The sequence below is a fragment of the Triturus cristatus genome, chromosome 2_2, assembly GCF_964204655.1.
Source record: "Triturus cristatus chromosome 2_2, aTriCri1.1, whole genome shotgun sequence".
NCBI classification, from domain to species: domain Eukaryota; kingdom Metazoa; phylum Chordata; class Amphibia; order Caudata; family Salamandridae; genus Triturus; species Triturus cristatus.
In genome coordinates, this window is record NC_140582.1 from 466,611,190 (window position 1) to 466,625,140 (window position 13,951).

Here is a 13,951-nt window from a genome sequence, read left to right on the forward strand (position 1 = left end):
CTAGGGTAGTGCGAGAAAATAAAGCAAATTTGTTGAATAAGGCAAGATAAGAGCAGGTTCAGAAAATGAATCAGTTAAGTCTGAATGCAGAAGCATTGATGGTACCAGTGACAATTGGTCCCATAGTTCCATTGTATGGGGAAAGACAGAATTTGTCGAAAGTGCATTTGTTGGTAGTTCCAAGAAGTGGTAGCAGGAGTGGAGTGGTGACGGTAATGAATGAGAATGGTCAGGATGATCAGAATACCACATTGATTGATCTTCAGGTTTGTGAATTGGTAACAGAGACCCTTAGAAGGAGCATACAAATAGCCCCAAGGAAAATGGGGGCGAATGTCACTCCAGTAGCAGGGAGTTCAGCAGGTCCTTCACCAGAAGAATTAAATAATTGGATAAAAGAAATGGCAAAGCCGAAACCTCAACCCCAGAGTGCAAACGTGAGTCAATTGAAAGGAGATCTGGAAGAGATGATTATTGGTACAATAAGTGCAAATAGATGAGGGACTTAACGAGAAGATGAGCTGTTGTTTTTGTGTAAAAGCAATACTTGGAGAGCGAAGAATCTTCATGAGAAAATATCCAAAGCTGCTAGTGAGTATGGAATGGTCATAGAGAAGTCAAAGGTGTTACAGAAGTCATACAGATTGGCCTTTACTGATAAGGATTTAGAGAGTTTGAATGAGTCTGGAAAAAGGTTGCAAATTAAAGAATTAATGAATATTTTGAAGAAAAGGGGAGATGTATATCGATGGAAAAATAGATGGACAAGAAAGAAGGAAGAAGCAGCTAGTAAAGGAGCATCCATGTTTCCGTTAAAAGAGACAGAACAGGTTGAAAGAGCGAGTCCGATGAGAGAAGTACCAGGTGGTGGATATGTTCATGTTCCATAGTCAAGACAAGATATATTGTCTTTTACTAATGATTTCCCCAGATTAAGAGAGAAAACAGTTGAATGGTACAAACAGGTAGATAGGTTTATGAAAGTCTCGAAGGTTTTGCTGAAGGATTTAGATGCGTTGTTTGAGATTGTTGTCCCAGCAGATTTGTGGACTGAGTGTAAGATCACTGTTGACTGGCCAAAAGAAGAATATCCTAGGGACCCTAAAACAGGTGCACCGTCTGACGAGGTGATGAAAAAGTATAATCAGGTAATCACGTTTTTAAAGGGAAGAATTTCCCCCAAGAAAACAGATTGGGTTAAAATCGACAGAACAACCCAAGAATCTAGAGTCAGTACACGCCTACTATGAAAGGTTGTTGCAGGTATTTAAACAGTATAGTGGATTTGAGAATATTGGAGACAAGGATATGGGATATTTTGTGTATTGTTTTGTGTTTGGATTAAAACCGGAAATTAGTAATATGATTCAACAGCTTTTGATTTGTTGGCAGAGCAAAACAATAGATGTAATTCTGAGGTATGCAAAGCATTGTAGTGATGACATTGAATCGAGACTTAAAACGTTGAAAGAGAAAATTATGTGGGCACTGGTGAAAATGGCAGAGCAGCAAGAGGCAAATATTAGTCCTCAAACTGGTATCCAGATGAATGGTCAGAATCAACATGGACAGAATTCCAGTGGAGGTAGAAGTAAAATGAGCAGAGAGGAAGCCATGAAGAAATTTCCTTGTCATGTGTGCGGAAAGCATGGACATTGGAAGAACGAGTGTGGATCTGCTAAAAAGAATAACGGGGCAAATCAAAATGTAATTCCACAGATGTAGAAGGAGGTAGGTGTAAATCAAGAACAGAAGCAGCAGATAGTTACTCAACAGTTACAGGTGCCGCAAGCTCCCATGCCAAATAATGTGAATGCACAAGTGCAGGGGTGCAGTGCCAACACTGGATTTCACGGAGGTGACCAATTTGGTAAGAATCAAAGTGTCCAAATGGTTCCGCAATACTGGTTGCAGTGCAATGGGAGTGATTCAGACTCATCTCAATTATGGTGCCTGAGGGGGGAGGAAGAGCGCGTACTTGGCGCATCCTTGGCAGTAGATCAGTCAGGTGGAAGGGAATGATATTACATTCTTAGAGGACACTGGTGCTACCCGTTCTACTGTGAGAGCAGGAGAAATTCCGAACCTACCCCTCTCGGAAGAAACTATCCAAGTTGTAGGTGTTTTGAATAAGCATATGAGAATACCAGTCCCAAATCCAATAGAAGTTCATATTGGAAACTTCAGAGACCTGCATCGGTTTGTGGTATGTGACTCGAGTCCAGTAAATCTCTTAGGTAGAGATTTAATATGCAAAATGAACTGCACCATCTATTGTATGCCGGATGGTATTGCATTTCTAACACCTGATGAGGATGTCGAATTCAAGATGATGTTAGCGAAGCAAGGGACAGAAGTAGATTAGTTGTTTTCACTTCTCACAGAAGAGAACTTGCCTGAGGAATTAAAAAGTGCAGTGAGATTGGATGTGTGGGATTTTTCAGGAAAGGAAATTAGCCTAATGACAAATGTAGATCCGATTCAGGTAACAGTGAAAGAGGGTGCTGTATATCCAAACACACCTCAATACAAAATGAGTCCGGAAGTAATTGCAGGAGTTGCTCCTGTGATTGACCAAATGATTGAACAGAGAATTCTAAAAGAAATAATGAGCAGTCTTTGTAATTCACCTATTATAGGTATCAAAAAGCCCAATGGGAAATACAGAATAGTGCAGGATTTACGGAAGATAAATACAATTGTAGTACCCTGTTGTCCAGTAGTACCAAATCCAGCAGTGATACTTTACCAAATTCCTTGTGATGTTGAATGGTACACAGTGATTGATTTGCGCCAAGCTTTTTCTCAATTCCTTTACATCCGGAAAGCCAATTTTTGTTTGCATTCTGGTTCGGAAGCCGTGTTTTGGCATGGTGCCGAGTTCCTCAAGGGTACACAGAGAGTCCCTCAATCTTTAACCAGATCTTGAAAAAACGTATGGAGACTTTGGTCATGCTAGGAAATTCAGTTTTAGTTCAGTATATTGATGACCTGTTGGTGGCATCAAAGACTCGAGAGGCATGTGTGACAGACACCGTTGCCCTACTGAACCACTTGGCAGAGGGAGGACACAAAGTGTCACCAGCAAAATTACAATTCTGTAAACAAGAGGTCCAGTACCTGGTCACAAAATAGAGAAAGGGGTCAGACAGGTGACACCAGACAGAATGAATGCGATCAAACAGATGAGTTCACCCAAAACTCAGAAAGAAGTGCGAATGTTTTTGGGAATGGTTTGGTTCCTGTAGGCAATGGATCAGGGGTTTCTGACTGATTGCAAAGCCCCTACAGAGGTTGACACGGAAAGATGTGAAAAACCCGATTGTTCTGGATGATGAAAGTATGGAAGCTTTTTCTAAACTGAGAAGCAGTCTTTGTCGAGCACCTGCATTGGGAATGCCAGGTAATACAAAGGAGTTTGCGTTGTACTGTTTTGAGAGAGATAGGTGTGCACTTTCAGTCCTAACTCAGAAACATGGAATGGCACGACGTCCAGTGGCATATTTTTCTGCTACTTTTGATTCAGTGGCCGCAGCATTACCAGGCTGTTTGAAAGCAGTAGCCGCCACATGCGTGAGTCTGGAATAAGGTGAAGCGATTGTGATGGGATATCCAGTCAAGGTGTATGTGCCACATTCTGTTGAGATTCTTTTAACTCGCACCAGGACGCAGTACCGGACTTCTAGTCGGCTGACTAAGTACAAGAGAGTGATTCTTGGTGCTGAAAATGTGACTGTGGTGAGGTGCACAACTGTAAATCCGGCAACTCTATCGCCGAATTCTCGGTGTGAGGAAGTGATAGAAGAAGCGGGTCACGATTGATTGGATGCAACGGAACTGTGCACAAACCTAGGCCTGATATAGAGGATGTTCCTTTGGAACAGCCAGACTGGGAGATATTTGTGGATGGCTCATGTCTAAGAAATGAGAAAGGTGAATTATGTACTGCCTATGCTGTTTGCACCATAGCGGGAGTTCTTGAAGCATCCTGTCTAACAGGAGTAAACTCCACACAAATTGCTGAATTGATAGCTCTGATTAGAGCGTGAAAAATTGCTAAAGGCCTGAGGGCGACCATATTCATTGATAGCCAATATGGGTTTGGGGTTGTCCATGATTTTGGACAGCTATGGATGCAAAGGGGATTTCTGACTTCTTCAGGCCCCCCTTATCCGGAACAGCAAAACTGTAAAAGAATTATTGGATGCTTTGCAATTACCCAAGAGAACTGCAGTGGTCAAATGTGCCACACATAAATCAGGAGATGATTATGTGACGAAGGGCAACAGATACGCTGACCAAATAGCGCGTTTCTGTGCACGAAATTTAATGGCTATAAACAGATCAATTGTAAGAGGAAATACCGATTGCCATCTTATGTTTACAACCACATTTGAAACTTGGGATGAAGTGAGGCAGATGCAGGAAGAAGCCAGTGATGAGGAAAAACACATTTGGAGTAATACAGGCTGTAGAAAGAGAGCAGAGGACGAAGTGTGGATATATTTTGATGAAAGACCAGTCTTACCAGATTCTTTACTTTCCCATATGGCCAGGGTGTACCATGGAATTGCACATATTGGGAGAGATGCAATGATCAGACGCTTCAAGCAGACATGGTATAACCCAAAGTCCAGGGTCATTACAGAGAGCCTTTGCCAGAGGTGTGTCACTTGTCAGAAACAACATCCAGGCAGAAAGACAGCTGTTAGTTGGGGACGAATTGGAAGAGCTGGAGGACCATTTACCTGACTCCAACTGGACTTTATTGAACTTCCCCCATGTAATGGGCTGAAGTATGTGTTGGTTGTCGTCTGCTTGTTCTCTCGCTGGGTGGAAGCCTATCCCAAGAGAAGGAATGACAGCCTAACAGTAGCAAAACTGCTTTTGAGAGGATGGAGTCCTAGGTGTGGATTTCCAGTCACTTTAGAGACAGATAGGGGAACGAACTTTAACAATGAGATAGTTCGGATGATTTGTGCAGCCTTACAAATTGAGCAGAAGCTGCATTGTGCCTATCGACCCGAAGCATATGGAGTGGTTGAGCAAATCACTGGCACTATAAAATCTAGGCTAGGGAAAGTGTGTCCATCCACAACACTAAAATGGCCTGACGCTTTACCCCTTGTGTTGACGAGTCTTAGAAGCATTCCTGACAAAAAGATGGGATTGAGCCCACACGAGATCCTAATGGGAAGACCAACGAGACAAGCATACATACCAGCGAACAAACTGATGAGTATATCTGATGATCTAGTGCTTGATTATTGCAGAGGATTGGCTGATCTGGTGCGTTCTGTGTCTCATCAGGTTGGAGAAAATTCCACTACAACACAGCCGAATCAAGCTCATGATCTGAGACCTGGTGAGTGGGTTCTCGTCAAGAAACATGTGAAGAAATCGTGTTTAGAACCCAGGTGGAGCGGTCCTTACCAGGTGATACTAGTGATGATGACAGCAGTGAAGTGTGGTGGTTTGCCAAACTGGATTCATGCAAGCAATACCAGACGAGTTCTAAGCCCACTTGAAAGACAAGAAGAGCAGCGACTGGTAAACCAAAGTCAAAGACCAGTGGTTGAAGTGTGTGAAGCTGAAGAATCTAGAGTGACAGATTCTGAAGAACGAACAGATGACGAACAGCCTAGCACAAATCAAGTAAAGTGGATAGCAGATACTAGGTCTCAAGAGACTGCTGTTGAGTCAGAAGAAAGTGAGTTCACGGCAAACCCAGAAACAAGTAAGACTGCTGTTGAGCCAGAAGGAAGCAAATTCACAGTTGAAAATGAAACTACTATCGAATCAGCAGAAACAGGAGTTGATGAAAATCAGGAGGAAGAACAGATAAAAATAAAGGCCAAATAAAAACACCAGTGAACCAGACACAGAAGGTGAAAAGGTGGTTCAAACCAAGAAACCAAGAAAAGGTGATAATTGGCCAGGTGGAGAGAAAATACTGAAATACACTCTTGTGAGGAGAAAGTCAAAGAAAAGGACCAAAACAGAGTAATGAGGTCTCAAGTCAAACAGAACAAGAAGAGTCCAGAGAAGAATTAGTACAAAAGACAAGGAGATTAAGAATTCCAAGCAGGAAATACAAAGCACCAGAATGGACCTATGCCATTTTGGAGGAAATTGAAAGTTCTGATCCAAGTGAAGAAAAAGACAGTTCTGACACTGAGCAAATTGATGAAAGCAAATTGAGACCGCCTTAAGGAACTGTGACAAGTTAAGGTGCAACTTTGTCAACTAGAAGAAAACCAATTTAAAGATTCCGAAAACCTGAAGAAAGCATAAAAGAAAGGGGTAAAGAAGAAAGCTTTTGAAGTGAAGGACTACACTACTATTATTATTATTATTTTTTTTAATTATTATTTTTTTGTAAATTAGAACGCATAGGTTTAGACTGATTTTTATTTTTTAGACTACAAAAAATGGCTAAAGTAGAAGTGACTGAACATCCAAAATCTAGTTTAAAACGTAGATGTATCAAAGCTTGCTTATGTAGTGTCTTTATATTAACATTCATGTGGGTATTACTAACTGTTCTTGTACCTATTTTATTGGTAACTAATGATGGGAACAATAATAATGATGTAACAAGAGAAAGAATGAGTGATGTCACTAATGAAACCCCTAATACTAATATAGAACAATTGGATGGAAGCATTCTCCGTCATGATAAATCAATTAGTGATTTCTCGTTAAATGTGTTTACTAAAATGTTGTACGCATACTTTGACACAATGAATGTGAGTGATTGTTATGTGTGCTGCGACTACCTTCGTCTGTTTCAGAGGGGGTGACTTATCACCACCTACCTTTAACAAATGGTGTGTCTTGCAGTATTTTAACCAGCCTATTTTATGTGACTGGGAAGCTTGAGTGTTATTACTCCAACATAGATTTTGTGTTTTCAGAAATACCGGTTATAAAAGAGCTGAACAAAGTTTTAAGTAGTAAAAATGCGCATAATATGGGAGAGTTCTTCCATATTACTAAAACTTTAGATATAGAATAGGCTTATAAAAATAACCTAACGTGTAGTTTGCGGGTTGAAGAAAAGATTTTTATAGAAATGGTAGACGATAGAAGAGAAAGTTTCCAAAGAAAAGCTGCAGAACAGAAGTCACAGGTACCACCGTGGGTTTTTAGAGAAGGAAGTTATGAGAAAGGCGAGACATATGTCTCTGGACTGGTCTCAAAAGGGAAAAATATGTTTACTTAGAATGAAAACTAACTATAACAATTATTTCATTGGTACTAGTGAATGTGAGCTTACTTTCGAAATTACTGGAGGTTGGGGATTGAAGGGTGGAACTGATACTGTTTTCCCAGGAGTCTATTATGTGTGTGGTAAGAAGGCCTACTACAGGTTGCCTGCACATTGGTATGGTAGTTGTTACTTTGCAATAGTTTTTCATAAGGTTTACCACGAAGACCGAAGCAATAACCAACTAAATGAAATAAAACAAGGACTAACATTTAATGAAAGAGCAAGTTTCTCAGAAATAGTAGGTGATATTTTTGGTGCACTGATACCCTCAGTTGGAGTCGTTCTGAATTCGCACAAAAATTCTAAGGTTGTCAACAGTGGTTGATCGTTTGACAGATACTGCTGGTGGGTTCCTGATGAATGACACAGAAATGGTTGCAATCAGATCAATGGTTTTACAAAATCGACTTGCCCTTGATATTTTATTGGCAAAAGAGGGTGGAGTCTGTAGCAGTTTAAAATTCAACACTGCTGTACATATATCCCGGATAAAAGTAGAGGTATTGAGGGATATATAAAGAATATTACGAAATGACATGAAGATTTGACCCAACTGGAGGCTTAGGAGAAACTTGGTAAGGGTTTCTCCTCTGTAGGTAAATGGTTTTCTACCTTTGGGAGTAGTCTACTAGGAAAAATAATAATATTGATTGTTTCAGTAGCCACAGTAACCTTAGTGATAATAATGACATATAAATGTTGTAAGTGTAAGAAGAGAAGTGACAGAATCAAAAAGTCAAAGTAGAGCAAGAAAGAGAAAAAGAGAGGAAATAGAATTAGAAGACATGAAAGGAGAATACTATGATATGATGAAAGATTTAGATGAAAGTGCCATAAAAAGAGAGAAGAATACTGAACTTTGAATAGGTGAAGATGCCAGTATGGTAGGTATTTTATGAAGGCTCCAGGAAGCCATCAAAGGGGGGATTGATGGAGCAGGATTTCACAAAAAGAAACCTGCTCGATTGACTACCCCCATAATACGTACTAACAGTAAGTAGTAAAAGAAAACGAACGTGCACCTTACATAAACACGAGGGAAAGTTGCTTTGCGCATGCATGAACTAACGTGAAATATATATGAAAGAACTAAAATCGCATTTATATCGTGCTTTGAAAGAAACGAGAAATAATACATGACTAGGCCGCATGTGCATTTCGTAGTTTGCATGTTGCATCTTGCTTTGAAATAATAAATAATGCTGCTTCCGCTTAAAGCTATGCTATGAGAAAAGCTAACAGGGAATAGTGCAAGGGTTGGTGGTAAACAGTAAAAATTACATTGTCATATAATTAATGGATGTTCATTTTCCATTTGCTATAGTGAGCTGGACGAGACGCCATATGTCCTTAACTTGGTCAGAACAGGGAGGGGCAGGATGAATGAGTAGAATTGATCTGTCAGAGGCACACTGAAGTGCTGAGCACCTCAGAAGAAGAGCAGGGGTTGAAGGCCAATGTGATGACCGATTGCCAAGTGATGTTCCTGACCGTGGGACAAAAGGTCTCTTTCCGCGGACTCTGCTATAAATTATGTACAATTGCAACATGAATAAAACGTGTGAACAGAACCAATATGAAATCATGGGAATGGGTGTAGAACAATGAATATTCCCAAACCATGAATGAAGTCACCATGGTGTGACAGAGCCACCTCCTAAACCCTCCAATCATCAGTCTAGTTTAGTGAAATGTTTCAAATGATGTGGGACGGACATGTAGGTTTTAGGGTATAACTGGGGTGCCTTTGGGGGTGTGGTTAGGTTAGGCTGGCTACAGAGAGAGAGAGGGGAGATGTGTCGCTGTTCCGCGGTTTGCAGAGAGGCCTAGCTGTTCCTGTCCTGTTCCTGTAATCTTGGTTTCCTGTCCCTGTTCAGGGAAACCCCCGCCATCACCTTGGCCAGGGTAGTGGTTTTCTACAGACCTTTAGGTTTGTATTATTCAGACTCGTTCTTGAAAAATTACCTGCAATGTATATTTTGTCTCTGAAACTTTTGTCTCTTCACCTATCCACTCCGTCATAGGTGTATTGAAACGTAATATTTAGATAAAACTTTTGTCTCTTCATCTATCCCCTCCATTAGATGTATTTTGTTTTGCATTTGAAACTGATGTCTCTCAATCTATCCACTCCTTCATGTATAATGTCATTATTGATTGATGAGTTTGTCTCTATCTGAGATTGCGGATGTATTTTTCTCCTTTTGTAAGTTCATTGTTTGCACTTGTAACCGTATGCATTGAGCATTTTACCATTTAATTTGAGATAAAGTTTTATTAACTATACCGAGAGCCTGTGATTATTTAGTTGACTGAATAGTTAGTCAGATAGTATTATCATTACCATCAACTATTCAACTAATTGGTTCATCGACCAGATAGAAGATGAGTTGATGTATTAGCTAGATAAGTATTGTGGGATGCATAATAGAAGGAAAAGAAATGGAACATATATAAATTGACCCCCAGCGCATCAGGGATTTGGGTGAATGTGTATGGGCTATTGTTCTGTGATATTATTGAGTATTGATCCCTATTGGCCTTGCGCTGGATCACACTCTTGCATGCTGCGCATTTGTAAAGGTGCATTTGAGCCAAAGATCTGCACAATGCAATTGTCCCCAAAAGTAATAACTCCTCACTGTCAACTGTTGTGACAACTTGTATGAGGAACCAGTTTTAGAAACAGTAGAATCCCCTCTGTCAGGTAAGCTTTTTCCACCACTGAATCGAAGGCGCATCCCAAAGATGTGTGAATTTGAAGGGGCTGTAAATGAGACCTCTTCAGCCTTATCAAGAACCCAAGATTATGAGCAAAGCAATTCATTACCTTTTGGGTGTGGCTTTGTTCAGTAAAGGGGGAAACCATTCAGAAGCACCAATCAACCAAGTAAAATAATACCTCAATACATTGAAGATTCAGGTGGGCTGCTGTAACTGATAAGACATTTGTTAAACACCCCTGGCGTTCACTTTATGCTCAAAGGAAGCCCTTTTGAAGCAGTACTGTTTCCCACGTGCCAATAATCATAGAAACTGGTTGCTGTCAGCATCTCCTTGTACAATTGTAATAATCTCCTGTTATGATCCTGAAATGTATAGTTGGTAATCATCTGATCACCAGTCTCAGATCTAGCATCAGCCTCACCATGCTAGCCTTCTTTGGAGTCAGAAAGTAGACAGAGCCATACTGTTATACCTAGTGTCTGTTTGGCATGCAGAGACTCCACCTCTTCAGGAAGGAGAATGGGATGGTTCTTACTGGTTCTGTCTCTTAAGGTTTAGTGGCAACTATACTATATGCTGATTGTTGAGCACCCTTCGATCTAAGATTATTTTGCACACCTCTTCAAATGTGTGTCCCTGAAAATTGTTGTGTGATTTGCGGTGAAAAATTACTAAAGTCGTTGATTGGAGGCAGAGGATGGTCTACGCCTGGCTTTGGTACTGCCTCAAAAGGTACGGTTGATGTGTTGAAATTGCTGTTGCCAGTGTTGTTGGTAGGAGTTTTAATGTTACTGATAAAGGTGTCTTTGGTCTATAATGTTATGAGGGATGCTGTTGCAATGCACAAACGCACTTTGAAGTTCTGTGTTTTTCATCTGAACACCAAAGTTGGGGTTAAAAATACCTAAAATTGCGCACACATTCAAAACTTACCGCGGAACTTCTGTCTATACCCTAAGCAATAGACTGGCGGTAATCTGCCAGCAAACTGACTCTGCCTCATCTAGAGCACACTTCCTTCAGCTGGAATTTTGCCTTCCAGTATTATCTTGTGTCCCCTTTCTGTGTAGTTCAGAATGCTTCCATTTATTCCCATTGATGTTTGTAATACCAAATGAACAATGCCTGCAAAGGTGCTGCCAAATTCTTGGTAGCACCTGCTGCATCCAAACTCTTTCTTTCCTTACCAGGACAATGGCAATCCCCACTTCATGAAAGAAAGCTAGTTTTGAAACCGTGCAGAACACCACAGAGTCGGGGAGTAAATTAACCTTAATACAAGTAGGACTTTGTGGCGCAGCCTTATATTTTGGTGGAGTAAGAGATCTAATTCTGACAGTGTTCTAAAGATTGTTTTGCGAACTAAGCCTAAGACTGTCGTCAGTATGGGAATATACTGATTTGCCTATTCTGTCCTGAACACCAGCTTTACCAGATATTTTTCCTCCTCTCCCACTTGCATGGCAACACCATAATCAATCGCTGTCTCTTAATAATAGTATGGCTAAATAATGTTTCATTAGTAAGTGGTCTTCAATGGACAAGCATCTAAAGGTTCCGACTCTGGGGCTCCATTCGATACCAGTTTAATGCATCATTTTTTTCTTTGCTTTCAGTTTTTTCCTCCCACTCTACTTGCTTCTAGGCCACCTGATTTGTATGAGGGAGAGATGCTCATGACCTGAGACATGCAGATTACTGGTAGGCGTGTGACCAACTTTTTCCACTTTTTGGGATTAAGCAAACTCAAAGTTGAAATCAAATGGCTTCTTCAAAAGTCAGTATGAACTTCTTTTCAGGCTGACTTTTAGAAATTGGCATTTCTGTGTGGATGTCAGGTGAATGAGACATTATCTGGTGAGTTTTTGGGTCTGCAAGAATTTCTCTACCCGACACCTGGCCTCCTTGTTTTTTAGAGTCTTCCCTGTTGTGAAAGTTTTATGTCAATTATTACACTTTTCAGCTTTGAACCTCTTTTCAGGGCTCATTTACCAAGAGTCTTTAAGGCTACTCTTGGGCTTGTCAACCACTATAGATCAAGACTTTTATTTATTTATTTATTTTTAAAAGAGGTAGATACTCTCTAGGAAGATATTCAACCCCCAAAATAGGCCTGAAATCGAGTACCAGTCTATCCTCTTTTTGAGGCAGGTCCATACTATGGAGCCCAAACTTCAAGGTAGATCCTCGCTATGAGGTCAATCATTTTCACTCGCCCACTCTCCCAGAGTCTAAGACAATATGGTGGCTTAGACAGAAAAATTGAGGAGGCATTAAAATATAATTGCCTTGTATCTGCTTATTATTCTTTTCACTTTAATTGCTCTAACCATGTTCCAGTCTTTGTTGTACAGTCAAATTCTCCAGACATGTTCAGTATTAGATATTGATAGTTATATGAGTATATGAGTGATAGAATGTGAAAGGAAGTCCACCTGTGTTTGATTTAATGTTGTCAAATCCAATCAGAAAGCCAAACTCCCTTACTAAAAAAACGTTCATGAGCCTTTTCAAGCGAGAACGCAGAACAATTTGTCATGACTTTCTATCAATTTTCTGCTAAATAATTTAACTACTTAAAAGCAGTAATGAACATATTTGCAAGTGTGGATCAGAGAGACAGAACTTGCTACAAGTCAACAGCATGGAACAAAGCTAAACTGCATGTTATTATTAGTTTACCAAAGGTTGAAGCAATATTATTTACACTAAATTCTTCAGATTTGGTTTCATTTAAGGAACTTGATCAGATAAATCTAACATTTCTGACATGCACTAAAAGGAATAAAGCATGTGATGGCAAACTAATCAAATGCTCAACTGATCGTATATGTAAATTTGAAGCTCAGGACAGATATACTTCAGGTGGAGCACAGATACAAATATATGCCATATTCAAGAGCAGAAAGCCATCAACTACACCATCACATTCAGGACAAAAAACCAACTGCTATATTGCTATTGTTTATTAAACCACATAATCAAATTGGAGTGCTTTTCAACTTAAATTGCATAGCATGTGCAACAAATTGCGAGTCAATTATTTGCACCATTTACCTGCAACATCCTTTCTTTCCCAAAGAGACCTTTCTGTACCCTTACCTGGAATTACGTCCTGCTATTTCCGGTTCCAAAACAACAACTTCCTCCTCCTCACTGTCAGACAGCACAACCGCCTCAGCTAATGTAAAAAAAAAAAAAAAAAAAGAGAGAATGAGAAAGGTAACGAAATAATGGACCTGGAAGACTACAATCAGATATGATTGGAAGAAAGTTGCTTTTTTAAACAGTATAAGTGTACATGCCAAGATAATTAATAAGTGTTTTCAAATCCGAACGGTCTTAAGCAAAAGTACCACTATTTTTCATGGATCTTCTTTCATGTGTATGCAAGGAACATGGCAGGCTTTGATTGTGATTTGGAAACAGAGGGTTCTGACCCTGGTACTTCCCAAAGGGAGGTCTTGTAGGTCTTTTGGATTTATCAATCAGTTAGAACTGTGAATTGATGAAACAATTATGAATGAGGCCTGGCATTTAAACCCACTATGATTTACTCTATTAACCTGTTTTGTGTGGGTGTCGGCCAAAGGCTGACAACCGTACTCCCTCCCCAGTGTGGATGTCGGCCATTGCAAGACACTGGGGAGGGGCTGGGGTGACACAGGTAAGCACTCTCTTGTGCTCCAGTGGGGAAAACTGCCATCGAGGCCTAAATGGAAAGGCGAAATTCTCCCCTTTCCAATGAGGCCTTCCTGAAACTATTTCCAGGCTGCGATCCACAGCCAGGAAATCTCACTAGGCCACCAGGGACCAGTGTTTGGGGGGTGAACGGGCCTGTCCCTCCCAGGAGGGAAGTATTTGTTTAAAATAATGTGTCGAAGAGGCATCGGTTGCAGGTAAGTACCCGCGCTTCAGGGACAGAGGCCGTGGGGGTTGAGCTCAGCACTG

The 13,951-nt window shown here is 40.5% G+C and overlaps 1 protein-coding gene across 1 annotated transcript in view; it reads right to left on the minus strand.

Annotated features, from left to right (window-relative positions):
* The window catches only part of EXOSC9 (exosome component 9), a 447,763-nt gene that overhangs the window by 20,416 nt on the left and 413,396 nt on the right, over window positions 1-13,951 (minus strand). The window contains exon 11 of the mRNA XM_085641570.1: window positions 13,103-13,181. Coding sequence (XP_085497696.1) covers window positions 13,103-13,181 — 79 coding nt within the window. The remainder of the gene's footprint in view (window positions 1-13,102; window positions 13,182-13,951) is intronic.